This window comes from Pyxicephalus adspersus, chromosome 4 (genome assembly GCF_032062135.1).
Source record: "Pyxicephalus adspersus chromosome 4, UCB_Pads_2.0, whole genome shotgun sequence".
Classification (NCBI taxonomy): Eukaryota; Metazoa; Chordata; class Amphibia; order Anura; family Pyxicephalidae; genus Pyxicephalus; species Pyxicephalus adspersus.
In genome coordinates this window covers 66257941-66280833 of record NC_092861.1, presented here as the reverse complement: position 1 = coordinate 66280833, position 22893 = coordinate 66257941, and the positions used below count along the sequence as shown (strand labels likewise).

Below are 22893 nucleotides of genomic sequence, written 5' to 3'. Positions count from 1 at the left end.
AAATTATCCTGGGTTGCAATTAAAAATGAATAGGAATACAACACTCTAACACATGCAATTTTTCATTATTGTCCCTTCACAGAAACATATGCATTAATGCTTGTGTTACAGCAACACATTTTAGCAGAGATCTGTTTGGGCCCTAGACATTACTGCAGAAAGTCTAAACTTTCCTAGAAACTGGTTACACAAAACTTTATAAAATACCTTTTTGTATTGCTTACCTTGGCAGTTTGGTCTCAAGTAGTGGACTTTTTAAGTTCTCAGTTTCTTTTTATTACTACTTCAAAGCCAGTGAGCTTAGGTTACATTGCTTTGATCAAATGCTTAGTATACTTTGTAACTATGAAAGATATCCAAAGGTAACGCTCTACAACTTGTAGATGTAGCACATGAGTGTACAGTGAGTAATATACACCATTTGTTGTTTATATACCTATAGAACATGTTTCTTCACAATACATTTAAAAATTCTAAACATTTAGTTTAACATTCTCTAATAGACTAGATATATACCTCCATAATGCTGCATAAACGACTGCAAGCGTGATCAAGGCCAAACAAGAGAGACCACAGCCGATTATCAGGGTGACTGAAGGAGTACCAGAATAATCCATGATCTGTAGATTAAAACATAGGCAATTCAACATACTAATCAGTGCCATTTGTCAGTAACTTGTAAAGAAATGTGTTTTTTTTATAAGGCATGCTATGAGCAATAACTACTGACAACCCATAGCAAACAAATAAAGAAGAACTGTAGATATAAATATATATATATATATATATATATATATATATATATATTTGTGATAGAGTTATTCTTCAGTAACATTTTAAAGTTATAGAAACTCTGCGATAAACTTTCCCCAGTAAACAGGTTAACGTCTGGCATGCCCTAAAGTTTGCTGGTATGTAAAGAAGTTAGAACTAGTAAACCCAACAGGAGGTAGATTATCTCTAATTTGTTAGATGCAAATGTCTGTGCGTCCACCAAAACCCCACAACAAGCATATTTTATACATTTGCTAGTAAAGACACTCATTCTATCCATAAGCTGTAGGCCACATTTAGTACTGACATTAGTTTGCATGCTGCATTTCACTTATTCTGACAGAATTAAAGTCTTTTTAGTAAAACAGTCTACATGAAATGCTTTATACAATCACTGCAATCGTTAAGAAAAAATATAGTCCTAAATGAAATATGTAAAGCATAGGAGTAAAATCTCTAGCCAGAAATGAGCTGCACTGGTTAACCATAAGACAATCACACTGTAGGATGCCCAGTGAATATCTGCAATCTATTAAGCCATCTAGGCTCCCCATTCCAATAGCCACTGTACAGTGTGCATGTAATTACACATGAAATACTATTAAATAGCCAAATCTCAATCCTGATCAGCATATCAGCAAGAAATCAACTTGTGCAGCCCATGTGAGTGATTTTCCCCCAGCCTGGGTTCATGCATACATAGAAGGATTGCAGCACACACAATCCCTAATTGAACATGTCAATCTCTCCCCCATTCTGTCCATGCAGATCCTTGTGTACAAGGCAGCATCTCCATCCCAGCAATTCAGCATTCCCACCTAGCATGTGAAAAGTCCCTAGCCCTCCTTTGTCACTTACTATTTCTCTAGGTTGCTGAGCCAAAATGGCGAAGGTAGATAGACGATCACATAAGCATTTCGTATGGGATGCATCGGTGAGCACAGTCTTACATCCCTGGGTGGACCAGGTTCCCAAAGAGTCGTTCCTGGAATAGAAAAAGAGAGATGAGAAAACAATAGCTAAATGCTTAGATGATCAGAAAACAAGGAGAGAGAGAAACAAGCAGGCGCAGCATAATGGAGAGCAGCGATTACTTCCAGCACAGAGACGATGTGTACTTCAATGGCCCTTCATTAGAGCGCTGTGGGGCTCCGGTGCTGGGCTGCAGGCAGGGAGCTGTCCGCCGCTTTGGTGCTGAACACAGCTACGCTCACTCCTCCGGCAGCCGCACAGACCTCCAGCACAACCATTGCATTCATGTCATACGGAGCTGCTTATTCCGAAGCCTCACTTAACACTACGGATTTTATTTAGCGCTATTCTTTTTTTTCCCTTTAAATCCTCAATCCTTTCTAGCTGTATTAATTAAAAAGCGGCTGAATGTGAGAGGTGGTGGAGAGAGGAGGGGGATGGATTTCACCCTGGAAACAGGCAGCGTCGGATTGCTCCACACTGCCTGTGCCTTACCTCGGGAGAGGAGGAGGGAGGGGGGCAAGACGGAGAGGATAGGGAGGGAGATGGCAAAATAAGCAAATAAAATAAGCCAAAAAGCCTTTTGATGAAGCCAAATCTTATGGCGAAGGGTTAATATGTCCTTCTATCCCCCCTGTGCTCTTTTTATTTCCCTGCCCCCTTCCTGGAATAATATCTCAAGGCCACCAATGCAAAGACTGCCATGGCACCACTTAGTCATCTGGATTAACCCCCTCCGCTGCAGTACACACTGTCTGTCTAGTAACTGATACACTACATGTGCAGTCATTCACCTTTATTTTCAAGTAAAGATCCTTATCCTTGCGTATATTGAAGTCTTGCATTGCTGTACATAGGTATAAAGACAAATAGGCTTCTTATAACACCCCATCCAGGTGTGGAATACAGCACTGCAAGGTAATGTGTATTAATAAGACTGCAGGATTTCACACACATTTCCTTGGAATCAGCAGCCGATCCCTGTCTATTCCTAATTCCACAACATGTTTTTTTTCCTCCTTTGCCTTTAATATTTACAGCTGTATGTATCAATGCATTGCGGATAAGACGTTGCTCTGCCCCCTGGCGGCGAAGGGGTTAACACCTTGCAGTATTGTCTTTCTACTCAGCTAACAAGCCTTACACTCAGCAAATATCCTTCAGGGGGATCGATAGGAAATCAGCAAAGATATATTAAAAAAAGGAATCTGTTAAAAATGACTCAGTGGGTGCTAAATATCCTGATCAGGATCCTGTATCAGTTGTTAGCTGCATTGACTTGCTTACAACAACAAACATTTATTTAGAAATCAGAAGGTAAGATGTGGGAATCCAATAAATACAATTATCTTTGCATGATACTGACACAATACTAGCAAAGCATTCTGATCATGTGATCAAAAGACTGTTTAGTTTGAAACAAGGAGCAGGCTGTTTACTTGCTGCAAGCAATATTGTACCCCATGCTTTACACAACTATAGAACAGGTTATATGTTCATCAGAATATTATCATCAGCCAGATGGGGATCATCCACTAGTGCAGTCAGTTTCATTCTGGCTTCCATGCACTTCAAATAACCAATCAAGATTGGGGAGGACTCAGATAAATACCATTACTGTGATTGGGTATTTAAAGCACAAGGTATAGTAAAATTACTTTTTTTAAATAAAAATTAATATTATCTAATTAAATCAGTTCTTTGAGAAATATATAGGCTGCTGTTGCTGCTGATCTGCTGTTTTAATATGCCTTTCACCTGCTATGAGTCATTAAACCAGAAGAAGCATACACTACATATGTTAGAAAAGGATCTGCAACAGCCAGGTATAGTGCATTTAAAAAGAGAAGGTATTGCATCAGTACAGATTTCTTTTAGTGCAGATCTACAATGCTGCCTATCCAGGGTCCTCTTAGTATCCTTTCCTTACAATGATCCTCTCTCTGCTTTCCCCAGATGACCTGTTCACCTGATGGGACCCTGAGTAGTACCCTCTGTGGAAGCTTAATCTTGGTCTGTGTACACATCTGTATACATGGCATTGCTTGGGGTCTGGTGCTGTACCCCTTAGGTCCTGAGCTCTGCATCAAAGTATGAGAAGGTCGTATGTTACGCTATTCTTACAAGTATGGTCTCTCTAAGTCTAATGGAGTAGCTATAGAGGCCAGTGAAGGTAAGTATCAATCCTAGAGGTGTTTCCCCTAATGAAGAGAACCTGTCCTAATAATTGGGATTTAGTACTATTAATAAGTATATTATTAAAAAAGTACTATTGCAGCTGATGACTGCTTTTTTTATTTCAGAAAAATCCTCTCCATATACATAGTAACAAATTTTGCTTTATATATTTCAAACTGAACAATGAGATGATAGTAAAAGCTGAGATTTCTCCAAATCTGAAGTTTCAAGACTGAATTATCTGCCAGTATATGTTCAACTTCAGGGGCAAATAGTTCAGGAAAATTTTTGATACATGCAATATTTACATTTTTCAATATACAAAAGCCTGTGAAGGCAAAATAAAAAGTTACATTTTCTGTCTGGCAAAATGGTGCTGGCCTCCCTGAGCAATTTGAATTGCATTTGTATTGGCAAAGATGGCCTTGCCTGTGGTCGATCACTTACTGTAGGTGATCAATGAAGCAATGAATATAGGAAGCACAATCCATTTGGAATAACTGCCAGCATGAGGCTTTTATTAAAAATTGTTCATTTCAAAAGCATTTTTGGCGCACACAAAAACAAATATGAAAATATGCATTATGTAAGTAAAGCTTCCCCATGACTATTTCTGTATGCACTGGTACAGTGAGAGACATTTATTATTGACAAGAAAACACATGGGCTGATTTTTTTTCAAGCTCTCCAAGGCTGGAAAGCATACACTTTTATCAGTGAAGCTGGGTGATCCAGCACACCCGGAATGGATTTCTTAAAAGTCATTTGCTATTTGTTAGCAAATGTTTTCAATCTTTGCTCAGATCCCTTCCAGGTTTGCTGGATCAACCAGCTTCACTAATGAAAGTGTATCCTCTCCAGCCTTGGAAAGCTTTATTAAATCAGGCCCAAGGTGTCTGTTTTCCCCAGTACTACCCAAAACTTGGCCAACCAAGAATGCAAAATTTAGACGTCTTATGCTATAATATAAACCTAGGCAAGACACTACCCTGTGAAAATTTCGGAGGCTGCCATTTAATAGCTATGGTCTGTTGAATGGATTTAGGGGCATGTGGTTGGCAATTGGTGGTCTGTATAACTCCCAATACATGGGAATGGAGAGACCTCAGGGCAGCCCTGGGCAGAATTAGGGAAACAGAAGATTAATGAAAAGACCAATGCTGTCATACAGCTATAGGCAAGTTGAATTTGATGAGTGTACATGTTTGCTATAAAGCAGAAACCCAAGCAGAGATGATGTTCAGCTCAATAGTTATGCTGAAAATGTAAACCTGACAGCAAATTCAAGTGTCATCTGCCTCACCAAAAATTCTCCTTCATTTATTGAAGTGAAGATTTTGTATCTGCTACACTGATTTAAAATATGCTACACTTAAACTGCATGTTTACATTCTGTCAACACTATCTACACACCAAAAAGTTAAGTTTTAACAGATTTATGAAATATTAACCTAGCAACTTGCAAGAATTCACGTTACCTTCAGCAAGATAGCAAAAGACAACAGTAATTATTATTACACAGTATTTATATAGTGCCAACATATTACTCTGTGCTGTACATAGTCATGTCACTGAAAGGAGCTCACAATCTAATAATTCTACCATAGTCAAATGTTATTAACACAGCAGTCTAAGGTCAATTTGGGAGGAAGCCAATTAACCTAACTGCATGTTTTTGGAATGTGGGAGGAAAATGGAAAGCCAAGCAAACATGGGGGGAACTTGCAAACTCCATGCAGATAGTGCCCTGGCCAGGATTCTAACTTTGGACCTATCGCTGCCACGGCCTGAGTGCTAACCACTGAGCCACTTTCTGCCCAGTTAGATCCAGTATTGATTCATTAGGGGTCTATTTAGACATTTGCCAATTCAATCCTTTTTTCATTCTCTAAGGGGGAACCCATAATGTTTTTTTTATGCCTACAAATGCCCATAAAGTGTTCTTAAGTGTTTGGAAGCAATTCCTTTTTAAGTATATGACGTCTTTTGTTTAAAAAAGTGAAATGCCTCCAGAGCAAATCAAATATTTTGCTATGAGAAGTTTGGATGGGTGAATTTCATGGGCAAAAAATAAAATCGAACTGGAGAATCGGGAAAAAGTAATCTGAGAGGGAAAATGAATAACCCTGAGTGAAAAGAGAATCGAATTGTCAAACAATGTATAAATAGACCCTTATTAAATTACTGAGCCTTGGACTGTGTGCTTGGTGATGCATGACTCATAAATACACAATGCTAACAAATCTGCATTGTATTGGAGTACATTACATTTTTTAAAAAAAGGTCTAGCACTATTTTCAAAAAATGTTGAGGGTACATTGCCAGCCCATTCCTTTTCAATGAGCCGCCATGATGCAATGTACATATGCATATGCATATGTATATGTGCAAATTATATAACACGTTAAACAAGAAGCAAGGTCCCATATGCACTGCATAGATCCAAATGAATCCATAGATCCAGTCCATCCATACTGAGGGCCCAAAGCACTTCTATTTAAACAACAGGCAATGCCACGTGCCCAAATTTTAAGTCCTTTGAGAATTAATCCAGGGAATTGAACCAGGAATTGGAAACAGAACTGGACTAACCATCACACTCTGCTACTCCCACCTCATGGCTCTGGACTGAACAATCATTGAACCATCTCAATGCCTTTACTACTGCCATCCGGAACTGTTTTTCACCAAGTTACTCCCCGACTGATTGCTACCCCACTCCTGGAACTTAAAAAGATGATAATCTTCACTACAACCCATATAACAGGAGGTGCTCACATGGACTCGAGTCTCCTGCACTGCTCTTTGTACTTCTATGGATCACATTTACCGTTTACTATGTATTGCTCACCATGCACTCTCTCTGCTCCCCCTATTCCCTCTCCTCCCCCCCAGTTTGTTAACCCCTTCTCTGTTTGCTCATTCACTCTCCTGCTTTCTCTGTCTATACTTCTGCTCTTTTTTTCTCTATTACTACTTGCTGGTGACATCTTACCTAACCCTGGTCCCCCTTGCAGCCTTTCTCTTCCCTGCCCTTTTTTGACAACTCACCATTTCCCCTTTCTGTCCACAACCTTATCACCTTCAACCTATCTAACTCATGCCCCCCTCCACCACAGCCCAGACCTTGCCAATGGAAGAAAGATATCCGTAACCTTGACCACAACCTCTTCTCAGACAGCCTTACGTCCCTCACCCCCACTCTCTCCAAAATCACCTCCCAAGATGGACCTGACACCCAGTTAAACCACTCTCTCTCCTCAGGTCTGGATAACGTTGCCCCTGCCACTTCCACCTTCCAGTGGAGGAAATCTGGCCTCAGCGCTGACTTCATGGACTACAAAGCCAAACTACAACACTTTAACACTGAACTCACTATCACCAAGCAAAATTACTTCTCCGCTGTCATTTCCTTTCAATATTCCAACCCACAAAGCCTTTTCTCAACAATTCACTCCTTCCTAAACCCCACACCTGCTCCGCCCACAACGTCCTTCACTGCCCAAGACATTGCCACCTACTTTAGAGATAAGATTGACAAAATCAGACATGATGACTCTGCTCACCAGGTCACCCCAACCATATCCACCCCTTCTACTTGTAAATCATCACTGGCCTCCCTCAGCCCTGTTACTGTGGATGAAGTCTCCTCTCTTCTCCCATCATCTCCATCTACTACCTGTCCATTTGATCCAATTCCCTCTGATCTACTCTGTGCCCATTCCTCCACAATGGCCCCGGCCTTAACCAAACTATTCAACCTCTCCCTTTCTACTGGTATCTACCCCTCCGCTTTCAAACATGCCATAATTCTCCCTCACTAGACCCCTCCTTACCTTCCAGCTACCGTCCTATCTCCCATTTGTTTCCAAACTCTTTGAGCTCCTTGTTTTTAAAAGACTCACCAATTACCTGAGCACCAACTCTCTCCTTGACCCTCTCCAATCTGGCTTCCGAGTTGCCATTCCACCGAAACAGCCCTTATTAAAGTGGCCACTGACGTCATCAGAGCTAAGTCTCAAGGTAATTTTTCACTCCTCCTTCTCCTTGATCTTTCCCCTGTGTTTGACACTGTTGATCACCCCCTCCTGATCCAAATCTTGAGCTCCATTGGTACCACTGACACTGCTCTCTCTTGGTTTGCTTCCTACCTGTCTGACCGCTCCTTTCAAGTTTCTTTCAATGATAATTCCTTTTCTCCTACTCTCCTCCCTGTTGGTGTACCCCAAGGGTCAGTCCTTGGACTGGTTCTCTTCTATCTGTACACCTCCTCTCTGGGTAGTCTCATATCCCCCTTTGGCTTACAGTACCATCTGTATGCTGATAACACTCAAATCTATCTGTACACCCCTGACTTGTCTCCCTCAGTCCTAAATAAGGTCTCACGCTGCCTGTCGGCCAACTCATCATGGATGTCTGACCGATTTCTGAAACCTAATCTGGATAAAACCTAACTCATCATCTTCCCCCCCTCAAATTCCAAATCTCCCCCTGACATATTCCTAACTGGTAACAACACTGTTATTTGGCCCTCCCCTCAGGCACATTGTCCTGGCGTCACCTTCGATTCTGCCCTCTCATTCACCCCCCTTATTCAGAATATTTCCAGGTCCTGTCATTTTCACCTGTGCAACATCTCCAAAATCCACCCCTACCTTTCCCCAGAGACCACCAAACTCCTTGTACATGCTCTTATCATCTCTCGTCTGGACTACTGTAACCTCCTCCTCTTTGGTATTCCACTAACCCGACTCTCTCCTCTACAATCTATTATGAATGCTGCAGCCAGACTCATCCATCATTCCCTCCCCACCTCTTCAGCTTCATATCTTTGTAGTTCGCTTCACTGGCTTCCATTTTACCTAAGAATCAAGTTCAAGCTCTTGTGCTTTGCCTTCAAATCCCTACACAGCTCCTGTCCAACCTACCTTTCTGACCTGGTAGAAAAATACTCCCCTAGCCGCTGTCTTCGCTCCTCCAATGACCTACTAATGACTTCCTCACTCATAACCTCATCACACGCATGGCTCCAAGACTTCTCCAGAGCTGCCCCTATTCCCCGTCCCATTCGGCTTGCTTCTACGTTCCACTCATTTAAAAGAGCACGCAAAACACACTTTTTCAGACTTGCCTACCCATTTTCTTCTGTCTCTTAAAATACCACTACCTATCACTCTGTATCTCCCCTCCTATTGTGTGAGACTTCCCCCACCACCTAGATTGTAATCTCTTCGGTGCAGGGTCGTCTTTTCCAACTGTGTCACTGTCTGTCATTTGCTACCCCTATCTTATTACAGGGCTGCAAAATATTTTGGCGCTATACAAATCCTGTTTATTAACCTCCTTGCCGTTAAGCCCGACCTTCGTACGGGCTAAAAAAAGTTGCTCTTTTCGTTAAGCCCGAGATTTTCCGTACATTAAAATCCCCACTTACCCAGGTAAGTGGGGATTTTAATGTAGGGAAAATCTCGGTCCCCCTGTGCTCATCCAGCGTCGGGTTCGTGTTCCAGCGTCGTCCTCCGTCGATCGTCGTCCGTCGGTCTCCCTTTCCAGCGTCGGGTGCCTTCTCGTATACCAGCGGGACCAGGTAAGAAGCCGGCCGGCATCTTGTGTTCCGCTGGCCGTTTAGAATAGTCTTGCTCATGAAACTGCCCTGCTTATGACCAGTTTTATACTGCTTTATCATCTGTAGTCTTGTGATTTTTTAAAGAAAACCACTGCTTGTACCCTGTACCTCTAGTACATCATAGCCTAGTATTGCTTGTGAAAAATGAAAAATAATTACAGATTATTAGAAATTGGCCAGATGAACAGTTTGGCTGGGACAACAGGCTTAGCCAGTTTATATTTACAACTCTATTATTGCCCGTTGAAAAAACATGTGTCTCTGCTAAAACTACCTGAAAACCTATTTTTTATAACAGAAATAAATCAAATCAGGGTGCTTCTGCTGTATGCAAACCAGACTGAACAATTTTTTTTTACTATATAATACTAAACCCAGTTGATACTCACCTGTCCCCATTCTGTATGGATGCCGTATGTGTCACCTTTTGATTTTGACATCTCAGTTTCTTCTTCTTTTTATCTCTTTCGTATTCTGATCTTCAGCCATCTTGATTGGCCATACTAGGATGATGTAACTACCATGCAGGCACACAGGAGTTCATTCAGTCCCAGCATCCACAAGGGAACCTGGGATTGCCAGGGTATCTATTTACAATGCAGCTCAGTGAAATTTGATAGTTGGGCAGACAATCAGGCAGGTAAGAATAGGCATTGCAGAAGGGACATCACCTATCTCTTTCTGCAATACACATTTGCCTGAGGGCCAATTTTTAAAGTAGAACTAATTCTACAAGCTTCCACCAGGCTTGTAATGTAAAGGTTGTGTGCCTTTTCCATGTCAGCCCCAAGGCATCATGGCAGTACCCATCTTTCCATATCTTTCCATTCCTTTGTTTAAATTGCCTGTCTATTGGCCTTAAAAGGGTCAAAATTGAATAACAGAATTTTTTCCCTGAACACTTTGAAACTAAATGTGGGTTCACTGATAGATGCTAAAAGGGTTCAGAAAACTATTGGTAATTCAAACCTGGCCAGATTGTGACATTACTACGAGGGGGTGCTGAGAAGTTCCTTGCTTTGCCCCCTTTTAGATGAAATAGAGCAATGAGTGTGGGGCATATGACAGCCTAATATCTTAGTATGTAACTGTGCAAATATCAGGTCTTTCTGATTCCTAAAACTGTTTTTTCTGTTAGTGAGAAGCTGTGATGGCAGAGGCACAAGCAAGTTTCACGTTGTTGGAGTTATGGACCGTCATGAAGTTTTTGTTTCTCCAGGGAAAGTCAGCAAAGGACATTCACACCGAGAGGTCACAAACACTGGGGGGGATGTGCCCTTCCTACAGCACTGTCAAAACCTGGATATCCCATTTCAAAACTGGGAATTTCACCGTTGAAGATGAGCCCGCAGTGGGCGCCCCCCAACCTCAACTGACCCGGCAACCTGCGATGCTGTCCATAAGATGATTATTGAGGACCTTCTGATTATTGAGCGAACATCCACAAAAAAGATAGCCCAGATACTTGACATCTCACAGGAGCGTGTTGGGTTTGTTATCATCACTATCTTAGACATGGGCAAGCTTTCAGAGAAGTGGGTGCCAAAATGTTTGAACAGTGATCAAAAGACGGAACGAGTTGAAGCATCCAAAGCCGTTTTGGCCTATTTTTAAGCTGCACAGGACTTTTTGGCTAGGTTAGTGACTGAGGATAAAACCTGGCTCCACATCTATGATCCTGAAACCAAGAAACAGTCAATGGAATGGCGCCACAGCGGGTCCCAGTGGCCGAAGAAGTTCCGAACCCAGAAATCTGCCAAAAAGTCATGGCATCCGTTTTCTGCACGGTATTTTGTTGGTGGACTACCTAGCTCAGGGCTCTAGTATCACCAGACAGTATTATGCTAACCTCCTGGACGGACTGAAGGAAGCAATTAAGACGAAACACCGTGGAAAGTTGACCAAAGGGATCCTTTTTTGCAGGACAATGCACCTGTGCACACGTCCAACGTTGTGGCTGCCAAATTGAACACCCCTGGGTTTCAAATTGGTCCACCATCCCCCCTACTCACCTGACCTGGCTTCTTCGGACTAATATCTGTTTCCAAATTTGAAGAAACACCTGAAGGGGCAATGTTTTGAGGGCATTTCTGACGTTAAACATGCTGCTAAGAGCTGCTGAGAGAACACCTTTCAGGTGTTTCTTCAAATTTAGGAACAGATAATAGTCCGGCCTAACAAAAGGACGTTTATTTTTGAACGGTCTAGAAAAGCTGCAACTACGCTGTACCAAGTGCATCATTCTCAGGGGGGAATAAAGCCAGAAACCTTTCAGCATCCCCTCCAATTTAGAATTCTTTGACACAGTCTTTCTATATTGTACCTGCAAACCATTTTTTGTTTTAGGCTTCTTGGGTTTATTTTATTGTGTAAATTCCTGTAACAGAACATTCTCTGTACACAGACCTGAAGGTAAAATCAGATATCCAGCAGTGTCTACAGCTAAATTTAGGCATGCAATGAGATACATTATGTAAGGATACCCTGAGACAATCACAATGCCTCTATATTCACATGAAAATATGTATCTGAAAACTATGAGTGTACTTTTTTTCATGGGCATTAGGCATGCCATTGTTGTTGTATTTTATTGGAACAATAGTCCATGAACTATAAAACAAATCTAATTTAGCTCCACTTTCCTTAGTGCGGTCATGATGATGCCAACTGAATACCAGGTACTGGCATTTTTCATTCTGCAGAACATTCAGGTATTCAGTAAGACCTAATGAAATTGTTCCTGAAAATGGTGTAAAGCATGTTGCAGTTTCTCGTTTGAGAACAAAACACATTTGCATCATTGCAATAAAGAGTGAGATTGGTTCTCATAAGTAACATTTAGTTTAAAATGATTTAACCTCCTTACTTGATTTTAATTTGATTCGCAGCTTGCAGTATTAATGGCAGAATTCTTTTCCTTCAGCTTTTAAAAACTAAAAGCTCATTATTACAATACAACAACATGAAAATGAATAATATAAATATAAAGTTAGGCTATTTTAATTTAAATTATTCACATATCTTCTTTAATGCTTAAAGCTGGTCATGCAAAAATAATGGGTTTACTTACTTCTTAAAACTGAACTTCAAGCACATAAAAAGGGGGAAAAAACATGTAGTGTAGTAGAGTATTCATTAAAAAAAAAATTTAATATTAAAGACAATTGGCATGTCTGATTTTTGTCATGATATGAGCCAGCTGTAATCACCTGCACCAAACCAGGAATGACAGATAAAGAGACAGTGCTATGTGCCAAACAGGCTCTGTTGTACGCATGTATGCAGTAAAAAAGGTAATACAAGGAAACTGCAGAACAGGGGTGTAACCACAGTTCATGCAGCCCATGACAAATGTTTGATGGGCCCTCCAGCAACCTGACACTGATCTCAACATAAAGTATGTATAAATTAAGGACAAGTAGCATCTGTCAGCAAGGCAGATATATTACAAAGGATCAGATCTGTGGGCAGGTATCCAAAGGGAATTACTTTTTAACTTTTTCAGCATCTCCGATCTCAGGCCTTGTTGTAAGGCGTTACACGTTAGAATAATGAGTCTGATTTATTAATGGTCCCCAAGGCTGGAGAGGATACACTCTTATCAGTGAAGCTGGATGATCCACCAAACCTGAAATGGATTTCCTAAAAGTTTTGTTTTAAATTTTTTGACCAGTTCCATTCCAGGTTTGCTGGATCACCCAGATTTACTGATGAAAGTGTATTTTCTCCAGCCTTGGAGAGCTTTATTAAATCAGACGCAATGACCTTAGAAACAATATTTCACAATCACTTCCAGTGACACCAAAATAAATCAGTGCTTTACACAAAGCGATTTTCACCTCCACTGGGGCACCCTACTGTGTCCATCTTCATTGGAAAGTACAGTGGTTATCCCCAGTCCACATTTTATTAACCTGCCAAGATATATCAGTGAGCAATGTTGGGGTACAGCTGTACACACTAAAGATTTTTGCTGGAGCCAATCACAATTCCACATCTTGGATGACATTCATCTAGTATGTGTACATATCCATACTTCTATGCCCTCCCACTCCTTCCACCAATTCAAGCAAATGCTAACGAATTGGTGTATTAGTCGATGAAAAAAAAAAACATTGCAATAATAATGGCTAACTGAGGATTTTATAAAATGACATACCTATTAGTACTTCTCCACAAAATTATACCACTATTACAAACATCTTCACGTCTTCAAGCTGTCTGATTTTTTATAAAGAACTACAAAACTAAATACAGGTGTCAAAATAATTCCCTTATATTATTGTATTTCAACTTTGTATTTTACTGTTTGCCTGTCACTAGGCTTTATTATATTTTTATTAACATATATTTCCAAACTTTAGGGAATTTATGTGTTAAAAATTGGCTCGTATGTGTTTGGAAGGAAACACTAAAAATACTGTTACTAGTAGTGATGAATGTGCCTAGGTTTGCTTCACTATAGGTTTAGTGAATATTCCTGGGCATTTACAAACCCATACAAGCAAACCTCAGATCAGGTTTCAATCGGAAGGTACTGAATGGGGAACATCTCACTTTTTTCTTTTCTTTTTCAACTGTTTAAATGTTTATTTGTTACAATTGTGTAATTCTTGGTGAATAGGAAGGCTGCTAGAAAGTTGGTTGGTAATATACATGGCATGCAACATTTCCATTGGCTGATAGGAAATAAAAGGAAACCCAGGTTCATGAAAATGATGAATGTTGAATGTGAATCCACTATAGTGGCAAACCAAATGTCATTCCTAATTGTTTAATAAGAATGTGATAAATAATTTCTACCTAAGTATAGTCATTAACTTGTTTGTAAATGTAAATTATGTATTATGTTTAATTGGGGTAAATAATTTGTTACTGACGCCTGTCCTGGTTCATATAATTACATGCATACTGTTTAGTTTATCCTAGAGACCCCCTATGCTATTTATATCAGCAACAATCCTAATACACAAAACCCCAATGACTACATTTAGTGCATTTTATCTCCCCAGAGTTATAATTTGACATTGAGCCTGTTGGAGACTGCTGTTTGGAACAGCCATTTTGCATGTGACATCAGCACTCCAGGCAGACTGAGGGCTATCACTTAAAAGACGGTTTGTAGTGTAGTATGTCCGTGCTATCATGTTTTTACATTTGAGGCTCTCAGAACTGACTCCCATTTATCTGATGACAAAACAGAGACACTGACAGAAGCAGCTTGCACAGACTGCGCAGTGATAGCAGCAATGACACCCCTCTGCTCTGCACATATTATAAGCAGAATCTGTTGTGTTTCCATTTTTGTGCACTACAACTCTGCTCCAACTAGTTACTGATAATTCTGTAAAATAGTTAAAATTAAGGAATGAACATTATTTTTTTGCATTTCCATGTTTTCTTTAAGTAAAAGCATTGGTGTTTATATAACCCAGACCTTGTAATGACCCTTTGTTACAACGAATCCCCAGAGACTTGTTGAGTTGATGTTTTTCCCTTCACTAAGTACTCAAGCGACTGTTATGTTTTCTATTCTTTCTGACATATATTTAAAATGACATAATTGTTGAACATGATAAATGTTCCACTTGTCACATGGATATGTGGTTTTGTAAAATCATATAAATTACATGAAATATGTAAAAGGTCTAACAACTGTATTCACATTGTTTATGTTATCTGAGAAAATGCCACCAATGTAATCAGCGAAATTGGTATTGCAGAGATTAGCCATGGTGACTCATTGATTTCATCTAAAATTGCCTGCTAATTAATGCCCGTGCCTAAGCAATAACGTGATACCTTCAGCAGTTGATGTGGTGGAACAGTAATTACTCACAAGCATTCTCATCCATACTGCCTACATAAAATAATACATGCATTAACAAAATACTAAGTTAAAGAGTTAAAGACTAGTACAGTGTATGGTATTATGACTTGCATTGTAATTAAATACATCAAGATATAATGTTACTGAGTATGGTGTAGAGAAAAGATAGCAATGTCTAACATTATATAACATATAAATGTTATATAATATGCATAAATGGAAGGTGAAAAATGGTAGGTATAATTACTGTGTGGTACAAGCGGTAAACAACTAATGAAGCACTGATGGGTTCTGTCACTCTTGTACCCAAACATATTTAATGATTGCTCTCTGGGTATGCATTGGTGTATAAGATCTAATTCATATTTGCTATACAATTATCACTAAATGGCTACTGGTCTTGATGATCAAAACTGGGCATTTATCATCATACTTCCAATAATGAAGCAGGACAAAAATGTATTTACCTGATAATCTCTATATGGACAAAGAATGGCTTGATTGTTAGAACCACAAAGGTTTGACTGTACAACCATGGTGAGATAGTTAGGCATTTTGAATCATAACAAGTTGATCATAGTTGTACAGGCTCATAACTATACAGATTTATATGTTTTTATAGTATATATGGAGCTCTTCTAGCTAATATTGGTGCCTAGAACAAATTTAAAAACATCATCAATCAAGAAGTTCAGTTCTGATGCTAATATTGACACACAAATTGAAACTGTACTTAAAAAGTAAATTGTGAGCAGGCAGGTTCCTTATTGCAGATGGTGACAGGCCTTAATCAATAAAACATAATTTTCTGCATGTTCACAATCTTTTCTATAATGTGCAGGAACATGTATGATCCTAACATACATGGTTGCTGGTAATGAATGAACTCATAATCACATGCATGGGAGTTCCTTTATTCCAGCTAGGTCAAAGATCCCAAAGGTAAAAACTGCCAAAGATCCCAAAGAGGATTGGATAAATATGGGCTAACAAAAGAGTGAGGAGAAGTAAGTCTAGTGTGTATGCTTTAAATCAAAATATGAAAAATATACTAAAATATAGTCAAAACAATATTTAAAACACAAAAAGGACCATTTATTCTGTGTGATATTTTAGAGCTGCTGGAAGAAAATATATGAGTGAAGCTGCTTAAGTATAATAAATATGTCCCAAATATGCCACACTGCTTCTGTTTACTATTTGTAGCTGCGTGATGGAATTGATGAAGACTCCCTATAGTTTTTCAAATGTTTTCCCTTTTTTTATCTGATACTTATATTGGAACTTGACACTTTTAAAACAGAGTTATATTTAAATAGATCTACCTCATACTTTACTTGTATTTTATAGCCCTATCCATGCAGAATATTGATTTTCACCAAAATAGGGGAAATGACAAACAAAAGATGATAGACCTATAACTGTGCTGAACATCAATGCAGCATACTGTTCTGTTAAATCTTGTTAAATTCAATACTTTCCATTTTAATTAGTCAAATTGTAGTAACCAAATTATGAAAATACTACATTGCACATTTGACAGCACGCAGGAATAAGTAGTACTGAACTGCTCATTGCTGCCCCCATTCGTCCTCTATTGCAGGTGCCGTGGGTGACAGATTACATGTAGTTTCTTACTGGAGGAAGCAGGTCAGTGGCATGAGGAAATGGTAACTGCACCACAACCTCATTGCTAGTCTTAACATAGCTGCTGGTATGGACATAATTATTTAATAAATATAAATATCATAATCCTATTCAACAAAGGTAATACAATTAAAGAACAGAAAAAAACATAAAACTAAGAAGGAAGCATAAGAAAGGCAAGTGCATAATCAAGGCATATGTCCTAACTGCCTTTGTTATAAATTAAATATTTTTCTAGATACAGTGCAGCTAATTAAACTGTAATTTCATATTCTAATGTTAATCAGGGTCATATCTGTATCATTAATATTTTGATGATTGTCTTAATGTTCCATTGCATCACATAAGGGTATATTTGACCTTGTATGTAACTGTTTTTCCCTGCAAAGTTTCCTAGTATTATACTGTTTTTGTCATGTTAAATAACCTTTGAGGTTTAAGCAAAAATTGAAATAAAAATTCCTGAATACGCATATTTCTTTTAACTAGTAAAAAATAAGACACCCCAGTGTATTAAAATCTATTAGGAACCCCAGAGTTAATGCAGAATTTTTCATTTTACTCATGTATTGCCCAATGATGGGGTATTAAAAGAATGTACAAAGTTGCATGGTTTACTAAAAAGTTGCCACTATCTAAAATATATTCCCATAAGTTAAAATGTGTTATAATAGTAATAAAGCATTTAAAATAAAAATCAATAGAGCTGTATGTGTTTTACTCTGAAGTTCAAACTGCCAATAAAACTAAAGTCAAAAGATGAATTGGTAGATTGAGGGCAATAAAGAACAGAAGGTTGTTTGATGCAGTCAGCATTCAGGGAAATTATTAAGTTGTTAGCTTTGATTACATTGAGTATGTTAATGTTCAGAAGAGAAGACAAAAGCAAAATTTCAGATGCACTTAAGTGCAGCTTTTTGAGGTTGGCTTAGTTAAGGAAAACAGGCCGCTCATCAGTGGTGTAGCTACAGATCCATGGGACCCAGTGTACATTTCCAACCCCCCACCTTTATTTAATGTTTCAAATCCAAATTAATCTAATCACAATCCAGTGGAGACAACATAAATACTTCACAGACAAGAACAAATAACCTCCATGGAGATGCAATCAGTACCATAATGACACAAGCACAAACTTGCACAATTCCACAATCATTTTATTATAATTACTGTTTGTCCAGAAAAATGTCTACAAACACAATCAGTACCATACTGACACTACCAGAAACAAATAACTAATATGTTTTGCTGCTTTTTAGTGAAAGGAGTATTACAGATAACCCGTTGCTCTGGCCTGTGTGGACGAGTACAAGTTTACTTAATAAATAAAAACATGCAGCATCCCCTGACCCAATGTTTGCACCCTTCTTGCCATAAACCTGCTTTTCCTAGCAACCAATAGAGTGTGCTGTTTGGAGGCAGAAAAAAAATCCATTCCATGTTTTCTAGATTATTCAGCTTCACGTCTGAAAGTGTATTCTCCCCAGCCTTGGAGAGCTTTCATAAATCAGGCCCTTTGTGCCTTGAGTTGACAATCATGGTCACTTGCTCTTAAATGATGTTTTTTGCATTATTGTTGACCACCAGTAGATGGTGCTGTGTCCTCATTTAAAGTGTGTAACAAACAAAAGTCTTATGTCTCTGATGGCAAGAGTTTGTTATGCACTTTGCACCGCACCATCCACGATGTGGCCCAGTCTAATGAAATTTTAAGGGAAAACAAATCTTAGTTTATACTTCAGTATTTACAGTACTTAACAAGACACTTTCAATAGACTGTAAAAGTTCAAACTCAATGCATTCTGCTGCCGTGATGCACTAAAATAGCTAAAAAATATATTTTTAACTACAATTGAAAAGTAGTACTCTTGTACTTGTGCAGTAGGTCAAGTACTCTCCAGTGAAATACTATTGAGAACAACAAAGCTATTTTTTTTAAGTGAGCTTGTCATGTCCATTGATGTGTGTAAACAAAATTACTGATAAAGAATGCACACCCTGAAATGTCTACACATTCTTTATGGGCTTAAAGTGTTTGCAAGGCTTCATAGGCCAAGGACCTTGCAATCTATCAATTGAGAACTTCTCAAATAGAATGTCAGCTTACTTTTACCCAACCTGCTAATTGAGCAGCACATCAGCATCATTGCTTCTGTTAAGAGATAGGGTAGGTTGCCAAAGATCTTAGTAAGTAAATTGTTACTTTCCCGCCAACAAAGATGAAAGAACCCCAAGATTGCTTGAACAAGAAAAAGGTTTCACTAACATAAATCCCAACTGTGTACTGTGTATTTAACTTTTTTTTTTTTTTTACCTATTTAGAGTTTTAATAAACATTTCAATATCTTTTTCAATTCATGTCTTATTTAACATGACATTCAACTGTAGTATTCCCATTTGGTATTTCTATCTAGTGTAATCTAAAGTAAAAGGTATGCAGCACACAGCAATTGGAAATCACTGGAGCGCTTTACACATTGGAATTCTAATTAAGGAGATTGAAGCACTCCTAAAAATCCGAAAACTAATAATTTTAAATCACACTATACACATCAGTTCCTGAACCCCATTCACTTGCAAGGAGAAACACTTATAAAAGACACTGAAGTGCTACAATAATTTCAAATAACTATATGCAACGCAAAGTAATTCTAAAGTGTTGAAGAGCTTCATTATTTTAAGAAGGTTTTCAATATGAAAGTCAAACAGATTTCCAGTGCAGTGACAAATTGAACTGATTTAAAAAACCCTCATTCACGTTTACTTGGCACATTAGGCAATAAAGAAATACATACACCCATGCTTCAATGACTTTCAGGAGGCAGAAGGAATAAAAATGTCAGACTGAGCAAATTAAAATCTTAATCTCTTTAAGGATCTAGGGTCACCACGCTAACTAATGTTTTTCAAACTGCAATAAAAATGATTCTTTTATATGTCATTGACCTGTCTGTTGTTGCATTAAATATTTTAACTGATTGCAAACAATTTGGTGTAAAAGTACAGAATACAGTGTGCAATGTTATCTGCAGAGAAAAAGCCTGCAGTCAAGGATAAATATGTACTGTGCTATTGTTCATAATTGAGTACAAAATGGAACATTCTCCAAGGATACTTTTCTTGTAAACAGTTTAAAGGTTTTAACCTTACATAGTTTTCCTAAAAATATATATTTAAATGGCATTTTCATTTTTATTTTCTTTTATCTCTACATCAATTAGAAAAATGACTACAACCCTAAAATCTGATAAAGTTGCTATCTAGGGAAAGTGAAATCTAGTACTGATGCATTTTTTTAAAATTATATTGAAGCAAATATAAATATAAAGGCCTGCTCTAATAAATAGAAATTCTCAGGCTAAAATAATCCTCAGATCTCCACCTCTCCCTATAGGCTTGCCTGTCATTTTTTTAAGGTCCTGATTTGGGAAGGGTGTATATCTAATGGCAGAACAATTCTACTTTTGTTTGCTGCTGTCGGTTTTTCCCTCCTGCCATAGGATTTTTTCCACTTTTTGTTGCTGTGTTGTCAATGGTAGGCAGTTTGTGGTCCTAGGCTTTTCTCTTGTAGTGCATCTAGTTCTCTAAATATATAGGAATATATATTTAAAAATACAACTGGCTGCTTAGTGCCTAGGGTGGGAAAGGTTATATTAACAATGCAGAGAAATTAGGACATGTGTGGACAGACAAATCACTGCATTATTACCAACCCAATAACTAAATTGCATTATGAGCTTAACCTTTTAAAGTATTTTCAGTCTGCAGATTGCATTATATAAAACTGGTGATCATATTATTAGGGTGCTTGTTCAGACACTTACAAGGTGTTGTTACAGACATTGTTACAAGGTGATAATGCTTTGTCCCAGTCACAAGTGCTCCTGTGCAGTAACTCAAATTGTCTACAAGGTTATATTGAACAATGTTGGAGGCAAAAGTGCCTGCTTCTTCTGCGGTGTGACAATCATAATACAAAATGAGAGGAGTATAAATACAATTTGATACATAATATAGGACCTTGTCACTGACTATTAGAAGTCCTTGTAATCAATAGGGCTATTTATAATGATCATGAAATAAATCAAGTGGAGCAAGTAAATAACTTGCAAATTGCATGTCTGTGCCAAACATGATGATAGGTCACTGTAACTAATCTGTAAATCTGGGATGAAGAAATAGAAAAAAGCACTTGACTATTATTCTATTCAACAGACATGACCAGTGCTTTGAAATGGTGGCAGAAACCGTTGCATCATGTTTTTGTCCTGCTTGGCACCTGATATATTATTAGCTCGAATTAGTGCTATAACTCATGGCGTGTGGATGGTGGCAGTGATGGAGAAAGGATTGTAGAGGACAATCTCTGTCATTGCCACCCAGTTTACAGAAGCCATCAAACCACTTAACCCACAGGTGTTGACACAAAACAGATTAGGATAAAATATTTTATGTCACTGCAGTGTAATTCATTTTTTCATAACTGTTAAAATATTGTAAAAAAAAACAATATTATATTACAAAGTATAATGTAGTTATACTTTAATTATACCTTTTCCTATACCCTAAAAAATGTCAGTCATCCTCAAATGCCAAAAAAATTGATTAAATGAAAGGCTAGTATGTCAGAGTATGGTAACACTCAAATAAATATAAAATCAACTGTACAAGTGATGCTTGCCTCTTTTACATTTGCTTAATAGATCACTAATATTTTTAATAAAACTGTGACAGTGCATTTGGCAGGACATCCTGTCACTACACAGCAAGTCATTGCTAATAGTAAAATTACAGTATTACATAATACCTATTACTGCCAAAAACCATGAATAAAATGATTTGACCACTAATGGATTGTAGCATCCAGGCTGCTATAACACATGCATATGTATTATATCTTCTATGTCTTCTAGCTGAAGTATTCATTAGAAAAAAATAACGTGTATTTAGTATTATTATTATTATAATTAATAATAATACACAGTATTTATATAGCGCCAACATATTAGGCAGCGCTGTACATTAAATAAGAGTTGCACATGACAGACAGATACAGACAGTGACACAGGAGGAGAGGACCCTGCCCTGAAGTGCTTACAATCTAGGAGATGTGGGAATTTATACACAATAAGAGGGGAGATATGTCGTGGTGGGAAGTAGTGGGGGTTTTAAAAGACAAAAGAAGCGTAGGCAAGTTTGAATCACATATTAAACAGATAACAAAGGTAACAGTATATATTGTATCATAGGTCAGTGGTTGCCAAACTTTTTGATCCCCCGCACCACTAATATTACCAGCTCCTGATCGCATGCGCAGGGAGCAAGGTGTCACTCAAAGAGGGAGAACCCCCCACCACAATAATGTCATGATGACATAACCCCACCCACTTTCCCATCGCAGATCTGAGCCTGCCATGTGAGAGTGGGCGGGTTGTGTCCAGGGACACAACCCGCCCACTTCTCCGAGCCTGGGATCTGTACGGAGGATGTGGTCCATGTCTGTGGCTGGTGCGTCTCCCCAAGTGGGGTCCTTCTCCTGGCTCGGGGGTGCCAGAGCCACGGACCACCAAAATTTTCTCGTGGACAACTGTCATAGGTCACCTGTTTTAAGGCCACTTCCAACCGATGGTGCTTCTCAGCATTCTGCCATGGGATCAACTGTGATTCCAACCTCGTTGGGAATCAGTTTTTGCATCCAGCTTTGCATTGGCAAATGTGGTTTCCAAAAGTAGCAAGTCACTTTTGGCCACATGATGTTGCATAAAGATTTGCACACAGGCACAGGTGCATGCAAATCTGGCTACCAGCAGTGCTGTTTTCTTTCCTGACCGCACAACAGCAGTTTGCCAACCACAAAGGTTTCTTA

At 38.6% G+C, this 22893-nt stretch overlaps 1 protein-coding gene across 5 annotated transcripts in view; it reads right to left on the bottom strand.

Moving 5' to 3' along the window:
• ADGRB3 (adhesion G protein-coupled receptor B3) overlaps positions 1 to 22893 on the bottom strand; it is a 510634-nt gene that overhangs the window by 108628 nt on the left and 379113 nt on the right. For all 5 annotated transcript variants that reach the window (XM_072408480.1, XM_072408481.1, XM_072408479.1 and 2 more), the window contains 2 exons: positions 1633 to 1759; positions 517 to 620 (listed from right to left, as the gene is read on the bottom strand). In XM_072408480.1, the coding sequence (XP_072264581.1) occupies positions 517 to 620; positions 1633 to 1759 (231 nt within the window). The remainder of the gene's footprint in view (positions 1 to 516; positions 621 to 1632; positions 1760 to 22893) is intronic.